Source organism: Hevea brasiliensis, chromosome 14, assembly GCF_030052815.1.
Source record: "Hevea brasiliensis isolate MT/VB/25A 57/8 chromosome 14, ASM3005281v1, whole genome shotgun sequence".
Taxonomy (NCBI): Eukaryota; Viridiplantae; Streptophyta; class Magnoliopsida; order Malpighiales; family Euphorbiaceae; genus Hevea; species Hevea brasiliensis.
Genome location: NC_079506.1, coordinates 66,098,097 through 66,116,387, shown reverse-complemented (window position 1 = coordinate 66,116,387; position 18,291 = coordinate 66,098,097). Strand labels below are relative to the sequence as shown.

Here is an 18,291-nt window from a genome sequence, read left to right as displayed (position 1 = left end):
TTTGAAGTAATTTTTTTTGTTTAATTAAAAGAATAATTTAGAATTCAACTTTTTAAATAATTAAGATAAATTAAACTGAACCTGGTTTAGTGCCGCTCATCTGGCTGATGCATGTTTGTTCCCATCCTCCAATTGGCTTATTAATAAAAAAAAAAAAAATCTATTTTATCCTAAGCTACGTCGTTTGGACAAGCTCTCATTTCACATACAAACCTAAATCCCACAAGTTTGGACAGTCGGCACTCTGCAAGGCTCCACCGGATTCCCTCTCACTGTCATCGCCATCCTTTCCTCTCCATCAGCCTCTCTCTGAGTCTTGCTTCTGCACCGTCGCATCTGCACAGAATCTATCGGCCCTCAAGCTAGCCCCTGCTCCGCAATCTCGCGGCCTGCCACTCAATCTCGCCGCTGCTCGTTCACGCGTTGCCGCTTCTAACAGGTGAGTTATTTTGTTCTTCCAGATCGTGTTCCTTCTTTCAATCTGAAGTAAATTAAATGTATTGCATCTGATGTTGGTTTATGTGATTTATACTCTATTATGATGTTGGCTGTAAAAAATTGTTGGCTTTTGTTGGTATATTGACATGTTGCTTTATGTGATTTATGCTCTAATTTGGTTTAGCAGCAGCTATGTTGTCTTTAATGAAATTCTTAAGGCAGCATCTTAGAAAAGTGTTTTGTTATTTCATATTTTAACATTTATACAGAAAATTAATAATCTGACAAAAAGTTTTTCTCATACGTGCAAGACTTCCTGCAGATATATTGCCTTCTCTCATCTTCTACATGAATGAATTTTTACAATAACACTACTGAAATATCTGCGAGACCCGTGGTTTTATATTCTGCCGTGCCTAGTGGGTATGGCCATATGGATTTACTCAAGGTCTTTAACTGTGGTTTTTGGTCTGTAACTGTGTAAACACTCTTATTTCTTTGTGGAGATTGGGTTTGGTGGGGGGGGGGGGGGGGGGGGGGGGGGGTGGGGTTGGGGGGAAGAGTGTGTGGGGGAGGGTTGTTGCTGAAATTTGCTGGGTATTATGTTATTGATTGATTGTGCGTTGCATATGGATTGTTGATTGTTTCTTTTTTTTTTTTTTCCCCTTTATAAATACAATGGAAAGAAGATTATTGATTGTTGGGACATGGGAAGAATGTTATCTGGGTATTGCATGAGTTCAGTTGCTGAAGCTTTGAATTTTGATTGAATCTTGAAATTGAAAGACAACCGATCGACTGAATTGAACCGGGCTGATTTATTTTGATTCAGACTTTCACAAATGCATTTTGGTTTTTCAATTTCGGTTCAGTTCTAAAATAAACTGACCAAATACTCTCCCTTAATTTAAAGTGTCGGTATTTGGCATGTTTGATATAATTTATATATCATGATTAACTTTTTCATATCATGTTTTATGTATTATGTTTATTTAAATTATATAAACTTCGGTGAACATTTAGTATGATATGCTTAATTGTTTCTTAAAATATATATAATTTTTATATATCATTTTAATTAAAATATATATCATTTTTATAGATATATAATTTGATAATTGTAAATTTAAGTATTTCAAAAAATTTTTTTAAAAAAGATTAGGATATGCCATGAGAGTGTGCTACATAATTCAGTGAGAGTATTCAAAAATTGACATGTGACATATCTTAATCTTTTTCAAAAATTTTGAAAATTTTAAGCTTATAATTAAAGCGTAGATAAAATGATTAGTATAATTAATATGGTTCAAAATAATAAATTTTATTTAGTCTTTTTTTAATATATCTTTTATTTATATTATTCAATTAAAAATTAAATAACTCAATTTATTAAATTATTTTTCAAACTAATGAATTTTATCTTTCAATACTTATTAAATAAAAAAAATTTTCGTAAACAAATAAATAATTGCTATTCTAAAAAAGAAAGTGGTATAACATGAGACAGATGAAAAGGAAAAGTGACCTTATTTTTTCAGAAGGAGAGAATAATATAATATTACTCTATCTTTTCTCTTCAATTTCTTAATATTATAATTTTTAGATTTTGAATGATTATTTTATTTATCCAAAAATATGTTATATTTAAACTTTCAATTAAAGAAAATTATATTTTTATTTTAATTTTTCTATGTAACTGATAAAAAATTGATACAAAATATTGAAAGTATTTTACTAAATTGAAGCAAAATAGAGACAATTTTACATATTAATTAAAATAAACTAATTTAATTAAAAATAAAAAAAATTATGATTTTAATAATTATATAGTTTTTTTGGATTTAATTAAATTAAAAATCCAATTTAATTTTTATTTTAAAAAATAAAAATCAATTGAAACTACACTAAATTGAAAATATACTATTCTATTTTAAATTTTATATCAATATTTTTGTTTCTGCTAAATTTCATTTGTGTTATATCATATAGATTTTTTAATATATAAAATAAAATTTCATATATTTTATTTTTCTTGTAGGATCATCCAAACTGTCTGCACTAAACCTTTTTTTTTTCTTTTCAAAGAAAACTGCACTAAACTTAGACTGGCCTACCCCTATCTATTCACTTTTCCCAACCGCATCAGCTTCACTTTGATTGCAATTGCTCATTCTTCTTATCAGGTATGGTCTTCTTATTTCTTCCTCCTCCTTCCAAGTTTCATTCAATTCCCTGCCATTGGGTTTACTTAATTTCTGATTATAAGTAACAATTGAACTAAAGTCAATTGGGTATGTCATAGATTGATAGATTTTGATAGAAAATGATGGAAAGTTAGTTTTTTTAGATTGCATATCTCAACAAAGCAATTGCTTTTCTTGTGCAGTAATAGGAAGATGGCTAGACAAGCTAATAATACCCTTTTCCTTGAAGAATGGTTAAGGAGCAATAGTGGAAGTACTTCTTGCAGTACCAGTATCACCACAAGCCACTCTTCTTCTTTGTCTGCTCGGGCCATCATTCAAGCGTGGTCTGAGCTCAGAGACTCTCTTCAACATCAATCATTCCTACCCAATTATCTTCAAGCTCTCAAAATCCTTCTTCACTCTCAAACTTCCCTTCATGTTGCTGACCCCCAAGCCAAGCTTCTCCTTTCCATTTTATCTTCTCAAAATCTCTTGCTTCCTGTTGAAGCATATCCTTTGTTGTTGAGGCTTCTTTATATCTGGGTTAGGAAATCGTTCAGACCCTCTTCAGTAGTTGTTGATTCAGCAGTAGAGGTATTAACTAAGGTTTTAGATAGCAACTTTGATGCTACGAGAAGCCCTGAGTTATTTGCTGAAGGCGTTCTCCTTCTGGGTGCTTTTGCCTTTGTACCTTCTGCATCAGAATCCTCTAAGACAATTTGCTTGGAGTTGCTTTGTAGACTGTTGGACAAAGAGTACAAGCTTATTAGCTCAATTCATGAACTTATTCCAGATGTTCTTGCAGGGATTGGTTATGCTTTATGTTCTTCTGTGAATGCTTATTACATCAGGATTTTGGATGCACTATTGGGAATTTGGGGGAAGGATGATGGGCCACAAGGTAATGTTTCTCATGGGCTCATGATTTTGCATTTGTTTGATTGGATTATGTTTGGGTTCATCAAATCACATTCAAATGAGAAATTGCAAAAGTTCTGTGAAGAGATTTTAGAGACTCCAAATCCAAAATATGTTCCTTTTGCTCTAGTCATGGCCACAGCTGGTGCTCTAAGAGCTTTGAATAGATCAATATCAAGTGGCCACGACCTGCAGATTATTTCACGATTAAGGATTTCTGCAGAAAATAGAATAGAATTTGTGGCGCAGGATTTGATTGCTAGCACAGGAGACTTTTCTGGTATAGGAAATGACGGCAAAACTAGTTTTCTACTACAATGCATTTCATTAGCTTTGGCTCGATGCGGATCAGTGTCTTCCCGAGCTCCTCTGCTTATATCTCTTGCTTCAGCATTGCTAGTGGAAGTATTTCCCTTACAGCGTTTATATGCAAGAATTCTTGAGTTAGCACATGGCAATTATTCTAAAATGAATCCTAGTGAGGTAAAAGAACATCTGGATAGTGTTCCTTTTAAGGAAGCAGGGGCCATAAGTGGTGTTTTCTGCAATCAATATGTTTCTGCAGATGAAGAGAACAAAGTGATGGTGGAAAATATGATATGGCATTTCTGCCAAGATCTATACTTGAGGCATCGACAGGTGGCCTTGGTTCTTCGCGGCAAAGAGGATGAATTACTTAGCGATATTGAAAAAATTGCTGAGTCTGCCTTTCTTATGGTTGTGGTTTTTGCATTGGCTGTTACGAAGCACAAGCTAAATCCAAAATTCTCCCCTGAATCTCAGATGGAGACATCTGTTTCAATTCTAGTTTCATTCTCATGTGTCGAGTATTTTCGCCGGATGCGATTGCCAGAGTATGTGGAAACAATAAGGAGTGTGGTTGTGAGTGTACAGGAGAATGAGAATGCATGCAACTCATTTGTAGAATCTATGCCCTCTTATGCTGATTTGACAAATCCTCAAGGTATCCTGGTGTATTTTGTCATTTCATTCCACAAGTGTTGTGTTATGCTGGATAATAAGTTGATTCTTGATTTTATTATTGTGAAATTATTGCTTGTTCATAAAATTTCAAATGTCATATTGTAGAACTGCTGACGAAAGTGGAATATAGATGGTTCAATGATGAAGTGCAAACCGCCCGTATTTTATTTTACTTGCGGGTTATTCCAACGTGTATTGAACAATTGCATGGTCCAGTATTTAGCAAGGTGGTAGCTCCAACTATGTTCCTGTATCCTAATATCCTTTTAAAACAATTAATTAGGTTTACTGGGAAGCTCATTCCTTATATGGTATTTGTGGATTTTGGTTCTTTATTACAAGTATAATCAGATATATGGGACATCCAACCAGAAAAGTAGCTCAAGCTTCCCATTCTTTATTTGTGGCATTTATATCTTCAAGGAAGGATTCTAATGAGAATGAAAGAGCATTATTGAAGGAGCAACTAGCTTTCTATTACCTGCAGAGATCTTTAGAGGTATATACGTGGCTACAAGCTGTATTCATTGAATTTAGCACATTATCATTTAAATATAGGTGCTGACTTTGTGCTTTTGTATGAATGCAGGGATATCCTGGTATTACTCCTTTTGATGGTATGGCTTCGGGAGTTACTGCATTAGTTCGAAATCTTCCTGCTGGAAGTCCAGCCACATTTTATTGTGTCCATAATCTTGTTGAAAAGGTGAACATTCTCTGCAGTGATGTTTCCACTAAGGATACTGATATGTGGAAAAACTGGCATGGAGACTCAGAACCTTGTAAGAAAATCTTGGAGTTGTTGTTACGGCTTATTTCGCTAGTTGATGTACAAGTAAGTACTTGTTTGTTAAACTTTCCATTTTTTTTTCATTTTTTTTTTCTGTCTCTATATTGATATATTGGAAGTAGTGAAAACGGACTTAGTGGCCGTAGATTTCTGGAAATGAGCCCTAAATGGGGAGGAATGGAGGAATTGTATCCACATGGTCAACTCCATCTAGTTTGGGATTAAGGCGCAGTTGAGTTGGGTTTTCTAGCCTCTAATTGAAAGTTGGTTTTATTGTATAGCTTGATTAGAATTGATTTGTGTGCCACTCAAAATCAATATAAAATTTTAGGATGCCCGATGTGAATGCATGCTTGGGTTTATATCAAATATTACAAATTTTAAGGATGGCTGGAACATATAAATTTAGGAATAAATCTATGAGGCAAGGCTATACCATAATATGCTCCTCTTTGGGTGTTAACTATACTGGCATTTGTTTGCTTTTCAGGTATTACCAAACTTAATGAAGTTGTCAGCACAACTGATTGTCCAGTTACCTAAGGATGGCCAGAATGTTGTTCTCAATGAGTTATATAATCAGGTTGCTGAATCTGATGATGTTACACGAAAGCCAACATTAGTTTCATGGGTGCAGTCATTATCTTACCTTTGTTCTGGAACAACAAGTACAACCTTTAGAGGCAATAAAAGTGAAGAAAGTTCTGCTTTGCCTCTTCCAGATCCATCAAACAGGGACAGGATAGAAGCACGGCTCTAAGTTGTTGAGGTGCACATTTTGTATTGCCTTGTGAATTTTATTTTTATAACTTGAAGTCTTGTAGCTGATGCTGCCTTGCTAGTAAACTTAACTTGAGAATAATCTTAGGGAGAAATCATGAAATGAAAACATTCACATAAAATTGGTCTTTGCCTCTATTTATTGTTTGTTTCAGTAATCCAATCAATTGGACAATGTAACTGTTAACTTTCATTCTTCTTGCTGTAAAAGCTAATAGAGAAAAGAAAATTAATTTTTATTCCTGTGTGACTGCTTTCCTATATACATTCATGTCATTGCTAGCAACTATTAATGTCTATATTTCTTTGAATAACAATTAAAAATTTATAGTATTGGTTCACTGATTAGCATTTCACCCACCAACCTCTAACCAAAGCGTTTGATGAGCTACAATTTGATGTGAAAACCAACAGCTAACAAGGAACTTTGAGTTCATATTTCCATGAAAAGCTAAAAGTTGGAATATTATCCATTTTTGGGCATTTAACTGATAGAAGCTTTTAGAGAGCTTTTGATTTATGTCTACATATTTATGTAATATGTATAAATTTGTATATGCAAAATTAATGAATTTGTTGGAAAATATGGTTTGTAGGAACAAGTTAGGTTGTGTGCAAAAAATTAAAGGCCTTATAAATGTTGGCAAATTAAATCAAAATAGCTTAGGCCATTTTGGTGATAGAAAGCCTAGTTTTAAGCAGAGACCTGCATGTTTATTAATTCGCACTCCATGGCCCTCGATTTCAATATGGTGTTAGAGCTGTGAGATCCAATGGTCGTAGATTCAGGATCGAAAAGATAGATAGGCTTAACCTTAGTGAGCTAGAACCGTGAGCTAAACTAACTGAGCAAAGCTTAGGTGGATCCTTGAGCTAACTATTACATATAGAAGAAGAGGAGCCAGATCCAGATAAAATGGACCAACCCATGCAATGCCAAGTGACAACTAGGCTTGTGAGGTCTAAGCCGAATCTTGTTATATATATATATATATTTTTTTTTTTTTTTTTTTTTTTTTTTGGGAGGGGAAGGAGCGCTAGAATATATGATTTGTGAAAATAAGTCCTACATCAGTAGTGTATAAGAAAATTAAAGGACACGTTAGCGTTGGCAAACAAAACCAAAATGGATGGCCTAGTTTCAAGCTTAGTTCAGCATGGGAACCTACTTGTTTATTAATCCACACTCCCTGGCCTTCGATTTCAACGAATTTCAAATGAATAATGAGCACTTTGTTCACACGGTTTATGTTGTTTTTTTTTTTTAATCACCTTTGACAATTTGATTAATGAACAATTTGATTAATGAATTCAGTTGAAATGACATCAAAACTTGTTATCTTTTAGCATTTTGCTATATGTTTATTTTGATTGACTACAAGGGTCAAGGACTTCTCTACATTCTTTTCCCCAGGTATGAATGCTTTCATTCTCAATCCTAGAACTGTTAGATTGGAAAATGCAACTAGTGTGTTACGCAATCGGTTGCATTGTTTGCTTAGCAGGTGCAACTCACTGTTTCTAAGATGAAGTGTGTTTGAGCTTAACTTATTTGATGACTCAACTTGAGCTCTTAATGGTCTGATTTGGTTTGCGAGTTTGTGAACTTAGTCACATGATGGGATTATTAATTTGTTGCTTTCAACTGAAAGATTAAAGTTCTTTACTATTTTTAAAATTGGGGTAATCCAATAACATGCCTTGTTAACTCTTCCAAAATATAAAAGTTCCTTTCTCAAAATAGAATTGACATTTTCAATAATTTCTTGTTTCATGGTTTTGGGTCTTTGTAGATGAATCAGAGTTATAGGGACTATGGATTGAAAAACATATGGAGAGCCCAACAACAACACAACTAAGCTTTAATCCTAAACTAGTTGGGGTTGGCTATATGGAGAGCCTGAAATAGAATTTCTTGTCACTGTATCCTTATTTATTTTTAAGGGGGTAAAGTTCAATGCTTGCCTAGAATGCATAAGAAGTGTCATGTTTGGTATGAGAGATCTTGGGTAAAGGAGTTGAAAGAGTTGATGGATTTTGAAACGATCATTTGTGTTGCTTTTGTTTTTTTTTTTTTTTTTTTTTTTGGTCATAAGCCAAGCTCAAAAGAGGGTTGGTGAATTTTGATAATTAACGAGGGTTTGGAATCCCAAATCTTAAGTATCTGTCATTTAGGTGAGATAAGGGATTTCACAAACTCATATATTCTTTTCATCAATTTGTTCTATAATTTGTCTGAATAATAAGAAATTGGATTGCATGAGAGACGAGAGAACAAGAATACAAACAACTAAACCTTAATCCCAAATTAGTTGAGGCTTGGCATATAGATACTTTTTCGCCATTCAGCTCTATTCTGTTTGTGATCAATTCCACGTCAATATTTAAAAATTGTAAATCTCTTGACATTGCTTCCCTTCACGTCATTTGTCTTAGAGATTAAGGAATATCTGAAAATTGAATTTATAAGATTTCGCATTCCTGCTTTCTGATTCTTGAATTTTGGACAAAAATAAAGTCCAAGGATTTCAAGCCCTCATTCTAGACATGATTTTGTTGGGAAAATTGTGATCATGAAAGGAATATCTTTAAATTTTAGAGATGTTGGTCTTTTGATGCTTTCACATGAATTGCAGAACCTTGACTAGTGTTAAATGAACTAGTGGTAGAATGAAATGGCGGAGGACCATTGGGAGTGTAAGCTACATGGTAATATGAGATTGTGATAGGTAATCAATCAAATTGTAGTAGCATGAAATGATTTGTTAAGTGTTTGATTGCTAAGGAATATAAAGGGAACATTTTTTTCACTCCTTAAACTGAAAATGGTCTTTTAATATTTATTTCTATGGATAATTTGTTTTGTTTGGTTTGATTTCTAATTGAGTTTGATTTGCTAACTTTTTGTCAATTGAGAATTTTAGCTTGGTAAAATTTTGCAATCTGAAATCAAGCTAGGCTTGAAACTTGGGTTAACCTTGAGCTTTGGCTTGTTGTTGATGGACTAAACTCAGATTTGCCTATTCTGCTTGCTTTAGCTATTTGCAGTCTAAAAGTAAATGGTCAAGAAGTAGCACAACCTCACTAGTAGGAGTGAGTATCGGTCAGTTCAGTTCGGTTCAATATGGAAAACCAAAACACTGAATAAACTAAAATTTTTAGTACACTAAACCGAATTGAACAAACCAAAATTTCTGGCAGACTAAATCTAAATGAACCTAACCAATTCGGTTTGATTTATCAATTTATAGGTTTCATCTTGAGCGCTTTTTTTTTTTTGTGGAAATCATTTCAGACTTAATTTGTTATATTTCCTATTTTAACTCTAATTTGAGATCAATTTTGGATTGGTTTGATTTGGTTGTACTATTTTTTTCTCAAAAAACTGAGCCGAATGGAATAGATTGAGTTTTTTAAAATCAAGAGCCTAACTGAATGACCGAATATACTGAGTCGAATTTCAAATTAAATTGATTTGGTTGATATTTTTTTTAAACTGAATCCTGCTTACCCATACACACTGGTCCCACTCACTGGTCACTTTATACTTGGAACACGCACACACAGAAACTCAGTTTGTCCAAGTTGGTCTGATCCATGACCTGTAATTCCCAATCTCTCGTCTCAAATATCTGCTGCCATTCCACTAGTTGCAAACTTCAAGCCTGCATCTCGCCACGCCACCTCCACTTCTGGATGGCGCTCTTGTAGATCTGCTGCACTGCTCCTCCATTGAGCTTTCTCTCATTGCTCTGTCTCTCCGTCACAATCAGTAGCCCTTCGACCTTAGTGACTGTGTATTGAAAGAAACATCTCACCTCTGCCAGAGACTTACAAAAGGCACGAAAAGAAGGAGTGCCATGTTGAGGAAATTGTTAACAGAAGGTGCAGTCGTTGCTCGACCACCAGCATCTCCAATGCTGTAGACTCCATGTTGCTCCACTCTCTCAAAGAACACTATCTCGAAGTCTCCAAAATGAACCCTCCTCCTGTACGTATTATCCAACTCACTTTTCCTCTTTAACACGCATTTTTATTCAGTCAAGAAGTTCTTGTCCTGGAATTTTGAGCAAAACGTTAGGGTTTTGAATTTGTTCCTATTTTTTATGAGTTGTAGTTGTTGCTGTTTTTTCAAATAAAAGTCCATGGATGTCTTTATTCTACTTTCTTCAGTAATAGGAGAATAATTTTTAATGGTTGCCATTGATATTTTTCCACTGATTTGTTCTATGTGTGGCCTCTGTGGTTTTGCTTACGGCATCAATTTAAAACCTTTCCACTAGCGTGCCACTCCACATTCCCGCCTCTTAAGTTTAGTTCAGTATATGGGCAAAAACTGTTGTGACTTGAAACCTGATAGTAACAGTTAACTGCAGTTCCCATCTCCTATATGAGGAGGTCTTATTGGGTCCCTCTGAGATAATAAGAATCCGTGGACCTATTGAGACCAATTTAGGATAGAAAGGACTGTGAACTCTTTTTCAGCTTTCAAGTCATAATTGTTTGTACATATAAAACAAATTTAAAAAGAGTTTTTAATTCTTCATTTTGCTGACTTCTGAACTTCAGGTACTTGATCTTTTAAAGTTAAAAGGCTGGGGATCAAATTTTGAAAACTTTATATTTTAGGGAAATTTATGCGTAATCCATTCTGTAAGCAACTAAGTTTTGAATTTACATTGCTGTTGATAACAAGATGATTGCATCTTTGGCTGTACTATTTGTCAATTTTATCTAAAATTTTCAATACTTTTGGGAGAAGTGTGTGTCAAAATATTTTAGCATCTGCTTACCAATTCTATCTAAAATTTTCAATACTTTTGGAGAAAAGTGTGGTGTCAAAATTTTAGTTTCTGCTTATGGATAATTTTTGTCTAGTGGCCTTAGCTTGTTTACATTTTACCCATTCATGCATTTACTGTTAAATCAGAAATGCATATTATGGATTAGCTTCCAAGTTGGTGGTCTATCTGCTGTTTGACTACGTGGTGAGTATTGAATATTATGGGTTGAATTATATTACTAAGTAACGTAGGCAGGTCTTTTGAAGTTATAATTGTTAGTAATGTTTTAATTTTCTGGTTCACATTTATCTGTTTACTTTTTTTAAAAAAATCTTTCTGTATTTAGCCAAGCGTATTTGTCTTTATATTGGCAATGATGTGCTTTTTCCTCTATTATGTTCAATGCTCTTGTGAAAGGTTAATGTAAGATCTGCAGGTGCTTTAGTCTTGCAAATTGGCTTTCAATCTAAAATTTTATGAGTTCACCCTTTAGTTCCTCGAACAATGAAATGCAGAATTTTTATTTAGCATGATCTTCCCCATATATATAAGGACGGTAATTGTTAACTTGATCTAATCCGCCTCGTACTTGATCAATTTTTTCCCAACTCTGCTCTTACTTGGATATTGTGCGGATGGGGATAGGGATGGCGATAAGGAGGCCCCCCTGCCTCAAATCTCTGCAATCCACCTTGGTAATAATATATTATCAATTTTTATTCAAAAAAATTAATTTTATGTATTTAAATATTATCATTTTAATAAAAAGATATATGCATATTATTAAAAATTATGTTTAAAATTTATATTTTTAACTTGTAATTTATTTCTAATAAATAAATTTATATTATGTTATGACGTCAAAAAAAATGTGGAAAAATTCGTCTCGTCTTGCCTGGTGCTCGCCAGACTCTTGGTCGAGAAATGTCCGACCTGAACTTGATCTTCGGTGATTCAGGGATGGGGGGAGAGATTTCCACTCTGATCTACCCAATTGCCATTATATATTCAACATTTTGTTTATTGGACAAATATCCAATATTATGTTTATTGAACAAATATCTCAAAATTCCTAATTTTAGGTATACTGAACAAACATTCTGGTTGATGATTGAAAATGAGTTTGCTATGACTTCTATATCCATAGCCAACAAGGGGTAAGGAGATTGGACTATTCTTTGCCAGACTTCTTGCACATGCCAAGAAAGAATAGATTTAATGTTCCTGTCAATAAACACCTAAATAAAGAATAATTTTCATCCCTATATTTTTTCCCCGTATCTTGTGATCCATTGAATCTAATGTTCTATGCTGCCATTAGGTTGCTTGAACTTATATTGGGTGCCTGGATTGAATCGGATTTTGGTTAAACTTGTGGTCGAAACTTCATAGTGAAGAGACCAGGAATATTTGCCTGAGTAGTTTATTTGATGTTTCTATTGTTTGAATGTCTTGGAATGTTGAGAAAATTAGTATGACACATTGAATTGAGTAGGTGACTTTCCACTAATAATACTATTTATCATAATTTGCACATCACCTTCCACAATAATGTTTTGGAATCCTTTATGTGTGCCAATAAGGAAGGTTTCTCGGCATGTTGAGCTCTTCCTCATCCATGGGTCTTTGATCCCTAGAATTTTTTAACGAAACAATTTTGTCATCACTTGTATCACTAGCTTTACTATCATCACTACTAAAATATATATATATATATATATTTTGTCCTCCTCCAAGCATGAATCATTTTCAAGGTTAGAGTCAAGGTTAGAGGCATAAGCTGGAACAAAAGGGCATGCTTAAGGACAGTATTGAACCTATATTAAGGCCTATCAAGATAGGATTGGATATTGACGCGGCAACTTAAAGAGCTTGCCCTAAAGGTGGATTCACAAAGGCTTGCCAAATGAGGTTCAATTAGGTTAATTAAGATTTTTTTCATACATAAATATTAGTCTTTTTTTTTTATAAAAAAGGAAAGATATTTCATTAATTGGAAACGGAATACAATTCAACTCAACTCAACTAAGTCTTTATCCAAAAAATTTGGGGTTGGCTATATGGATTCGTTTTCTAGAATAAAAAACGATTTTGGGTTAAATTATCAGAAATGTGTAATACTTTTAGGTCATGTTGTACTACTCTCCTCCAAGTCAATTTAGGTCTACCCTTTTTTTTCTTTCTATCCTTTAACCTAATGTGTTCTACTTGTCTAACTGAAGCCTCTTTATGTCTACGCTTCACATGACCAAACCACCTCAATCTCCCTTCTCTCAACTTATCCTCAATTGGTACCACTTCTACCTTTTCTCTAATACTCTTATTACGGACTTTATCTAATCTAGTATGGCCACTCATCCACCTTAACATTCTCATCTCTGCAACTCTTATCTTAGACGCATACGACTCCTTTAGTGCCCAACACTCACTACTGTATAACATAGCCGGTCATATGGCTGTACGGTAAAATTTTCCTTTCAACTTATTGGGAATCTTATGATCACATAAAACTCCCGTAGCACGTCTCTACTTCAACCATCCGACTTTAATCCTATGACTAACATCCTCCTCACATCCCCCATCTACTTGTAGGACTGAGTCGAGATATTTAAAGTGATTACTTTGGGACAGTACCACTCCATCCAAACTAACTCTTTCCCTATCACTAGTTTGGCTTTCGCTGAACTTGCAATGCATATATTCTGTCTTCGTTCTACTTAACTTAAAGCCCTTTGATTCTAGAGTACTTTTCCAAATCTCTAGCTTTCTATTGACTCATTCTCGCGTCTCATCTATCAGAATAATATCATCCGCAATCATCATGCACCAAGAAATACTCTCTTGTATATGTTTCGTCAATTCATCTAAAACTAATGTAAAAAGGTAGGGGCTTGTAGCTAATCCTTGGTGTAATCCAATTGAGATCGGAAAATCTCTTGTGTCCCCTCCCACTGTGCGCACAATAGTAGTTGCTCCTTCATACATATCTTTCAACACTTGTATGTACCTAATAAATATCCTCTTTTGTTCTAACACACTCCATAAAACATCTCTTGGAACACTATCATAAGCCTTCTCCAAATCAATAAAAACCATGTGTAGATCTTTCTTCACATCTCTATATTTCTCCATCAAGCTTCTAATGAGAAAGATCGCTTCCATAGTTGAACGACCGGGCATGAAGCCAAATTGATTAAGAGAAATAGAAGTATCATAACGTAGTCGATGCTCCATAACTCTCTTCCACAATTTCATAGTATTTTATTTTTGCATAATGAAACGGAATACAAAAGTAAAATGCAAATCAATATATTTTATTTTTGCATAATGAAATTAAACATTTATATTTGATAGTATACGTTGATAGATCAAGTAGGTTGGCCAATAGGCTTATCATATGCTCTACTCTTCGACTCCATGGTCTTTTCATAAGCCCTATAAAATAATCTTCAAATTTAAATCTCTTACTAAAGAAGGGATTTGCACCTTATAGCATGCTATTCTCCAAAAAACAAAAGAAGTCAACAACAAATATACATAAAAACTTCATAAGGAGGAATAACTTTATTAAAGTAGAGAAGCACAACAAAACACTCGAGATCTACCAAAGACAGATTTGAGAATTTATTCACTTAAGATCTATTAGCAATGATAGATAGGGGTCAACAGTTTTTGGTTTAAACAGAAAAATCAAATCAAAGCAAATCAAATTAGAATGATCAATTTGGTTTTTTTGTACATTTGCTTTAATTGGATTGTATAATTTTAGGATTTTTAGTTTTCAGTTCGGTTCGATTTTTTGCAATTATAACTGAATGAATCAAATAACATAAAAAGCTTAATTTTTTATATGGCTTTAAGGAAGGCTTCAGCCCATGATGCAGCCTTACACTTGATTGCTTGTTACCAGTCAATCGTTGTGTCTCTTGTTAGCTTGCGTGTGGTGTGTGGCCTACTCTTTCTCCTTCTTCAATTCTTCTTGAATTGCTATTTGTGAATCTCCGGTCTCTCCTTATCATCTCTCGTTTATGTAAGCTCCCTCTCTCTCTCTCTCTTGAGGGCACTATTTCTTTAATTCTTTCCCTACTCAACTATTTTAGTTACTAAAAAAAAAATTAGTTATTTATTTGTTATGTTTGTTCATTGAAGAACAGTTCCAAATTTCACAGTTTATTTTCTTAAAAGATTTGAGTCTCTCCTTGTCGTCTTTCTTATGTGTAAACTCCCTCTCTCTTTTGAGTATACTATTTATTTAATCCTTTCCTTATTCAATTATTTTAGTTACTGAAAAAAAGAGTTATTTATTTGTTATGCTTGAACTTTGAATAACAGTTCCAAAATTCAGAGTTTTTTTTCTTGGAAGTTTGACTCACCTGAAAGGCTGAAACATCCAACTCTAAACTTTGTTTCAGTAATCGGCATGTTTGTTAGTATTTTTTTTTTTACTGTTTTTAGTTTAATTTTTTATTGTTTGTTGGGTAATGGATGTTGGTATCTGAAACGGCCTAATGGTAATGGATGTTGGCAATATTTGAAATAGCAGTGATTAATATGTGTGATGTTAGTTTAATTACATGGGTTTTACTTCGAAACTTTTCCTATCTTTGTTAATTTGTTTAATATTTAGTTTATTTCTCTAGTGTATATAAAGAAACTTTTCCTATTAATCCCTTTCTCATGTTAGTTTCTTTCTCATTCACATTCTTTTGGTTTTCATATAAATAAAATCCCTTTTGATATTGTCTTGGCTATTATTATGTGTAAATTTCATTTGATATTAAATGAGTTAAAATTTTGATGAGAATTGTTTTCCTATTTTAATTTTAAGAGTTTGATGTTATTGTATTTTGGGTGAACAAGAGAATACATGGACATCTTATAAAGAATTAATTATATGTGTATTACTGCTCACTTCATTGATAATGATTGGAAGTTGCATAAGAAAATTCTTAATTTTTGTCCTATTACAAGTCATAAAGGTGATACAATTGGTAAGGCTATTGAAATGTTTGCTAGAATGGGGGCTAGATAAGATAGTCACTATTACGGTGGACAATGCTAATTCAAATGATATAGCCATTTCTTATTTGAAAAAAAAAAAAGCTAGCTAATTAGGGGTTGGTGTTAGTAATTGTAATTACCTTCATATGAGGTGTATCGGACATGTTCTTAATTTGGTCATTATAGATGGCTTGAAAGATGTTAGTGAGTCGGTGTTGAAGGTAAGAGATGCAGTGAGATATATTAGGAGTTCTCCACGTAGGTTGAAAAAGTTTATGGAGTGTGTTAAATATGAAAAAATTGAAGCCAATTCTTCTTTGTGTTTTGATGTTTCAACTAGGTGGAATTTGACTTGCTTGATTTTGTATGTAGCTCAAAAATATGAAAGGGCATTCGAAAGGTATGAGTCACAATAACCTATGCTCAAGATTGAGTTGGGGGAGAATGGGGCACTTAATTTTTATGATTGGTCTAACTATAAAAAAATAACTGAAATGTTGGCTCATTTTTATGAGTTTACTTTGTGTATTTCATGTTCCCGTTATGTCACATCTAACGTTTTCTTTCATGGGATAAGTGACTTGGCTTATATGTTGAATCAATGGAGGGTTAGTACTGAAAATAAGATGAAAACTAAGGGGGGAAAATGAGGAAAAATTTTGATAAATATTGAGGGGATATAGATAAAATGAACAAATTTATTTATTTTGTTATTGTTCTTGACCCTCGCGATAAGTTTGAGTATATGGAGTTTTCATTTTGCCAAATGCACGGTAATAAAAGGGTGAGTAGTTATTCTAAAAAGTGAAAACATTTATGACTAACTTGTTTAATGAGTACAAGAAAATGTACCAATTTGGGACCCTCAAACCTAGTTTAGTATCATCTTTCCTTAATACTATTGTGATGCTAGGATATTAATGCCACAAAGGCAGAGTAAAGAAGTCGCCACCGGAGTAATAATCGGGATAAATTCTTAATAAGGGATGTGGGTGATAACTTATCCCTTACAGAGATCCAATACCTTTCTTTTACCGTAAGCCCAATGGCCTAGGTTTAAGATAGTAGGTACGAGAGAAGAAAGGTGTTAGGTACCCTCTCCACCTCGACTTATCTTAAAACAAAGGTCAACTTCTACTATTGATTCCTAAAATCTATCTTATTATTTTTTTTATTAAATTTCCTAATCATACATTTATACAATTCTAAGATTATACACATTTGAATTTAACCATTCAAAATTATAAGTATATGCGCATAAAAAGTCCTATCATGTGATATTTTTAAGTTAAAAGAATTACTTTATTCATCATCTTGCCCTAATATGTGAATTAAACTAAATTATATACAATATCTATTTACATGCTATTGAACACATTGGATCACATAAAGTATTAAATAAATATCATTGAGGGCTTTTCCAATCATACCACGTTCTTAAAAAGTATGTTCCTAAATAGTATGTTCCTAAACATGCCTTATATTTTAGGTTGTGTACTTAGGCCTTTTTTTACCATGTTCCCCTATATGTATTTTTATTAAGTTTCAATTATATGCTAAAGGTCCATTTAAAAACATTCAAAATAATTAAAATAAAATTAAGTTCCAAATTAAAATGGCTTTTACAACCCATATTCAAAAAATAAAATTAATCCTAAAAATTATTACAAGGCCTTAGGCTGATTAACCTCATGCAAGAGGTCTTGGAGTTTCATTTTGAATTGAGTTAAATGCACCAAAGAATCTAATGTTCTCCTTTCATGTTCATTCAGTTTTGGACTTCTCTTTTTGGGCTTGAGCTTATTTATATTTATTAATTATTTAAAAAATGAAATAAGAATTAAGAGTGTAAATAATAGAAAATTATATAAAATAACTAAAATAAAATAAAATTATCAAAATAAATTAGAATTAAAATACATCTCCTAAAAGAATAGAATTAGTATTCTTCCATAATTTGAGTTTAGTTGAGAAATTGTCCTCAGGCCAAACTCTTTTTTTTTATCTCTTTTTTAGCTCTTCTAAGTCTCCCAACTCATGCAAAACACAAAAATAATAAGTTAGAATCAATTAGGAAATAAAAGATGCCTAATTACATTAAAATTCTAATCCTACCAAAAATGATAGAATTGCGTAGTTAAAATTTATTTCACACAATAAAATAATATAAAAAATCACATAAAAAATACTGAAGATTCCTAAGACAATAAAAAAAATGGAAAAAATAAACCACAAAATCGTGCATTAAAATAACTTAGAAAAAATGTCAAAGTCAAATATGATGCAAATAGCATAAAACTAGACAAAAAATTCATAAAAATTTATTAAAAATAGCAAACTTACCTAGAAAATTATAAAAATTTATCACATGTTATCTAACATATCAAAAATATATATATATATATAGTTA

The 18,291-nt window shown here is 32.9% G+C and overlaps 1 protein-coding gene across 4 annotated transcripts; it reads left to right on the top strand.

Annotated features, from left to right (window-relative positions):
- Positions 1-205: 205 nt before the first annotated feature.
- Positions 206-6,335, top strand: LOC110646164 (uncharacterized). Of its 4 annotated transcripts, XM_058135682.1 has the most exons (8): positions 206-439; positions 2,477-2,621; positions 2,825-4,506; positions 4,632-4,776; positions 4,869-5,025; positions 5,116-5,143; positions 5,250-5,361; positions 5,807-5,985. In XM_058135682.1, exons 3-7 carry the CDS (start codon positions 2,835-2,837, stop codon positions 5,348-5,350), a joined length of 2,103 nt encoding a protein of 700 aa, XP_057991665.1. In that variant the 5' UTR covers positions 206-439; positions 2,477-2,621; positions 2,825-2,834; the 3' UTR covers positions 5,351-5,361; positions 5,807-5,985. The 4 variants fall into 4 exon arrangements, with proteins under 4 accessions (XP_057991665.1, XP_057991662.1, XP_057991663.1 ...); XM_058135679.1 differs by having other exon boundaries at positions 209-439; positions 5,116-5,361; positions 5,807-6,335; XM_058135681.1 differs by having other exon boundaries at positions 210-439; positions 4,878-5,025; positions 5,116-5,361; positions 5,807-6,335.
- The last annotated feature ends 11,956 nt before the right edge of the window (positions 6,336-18,291 follow it).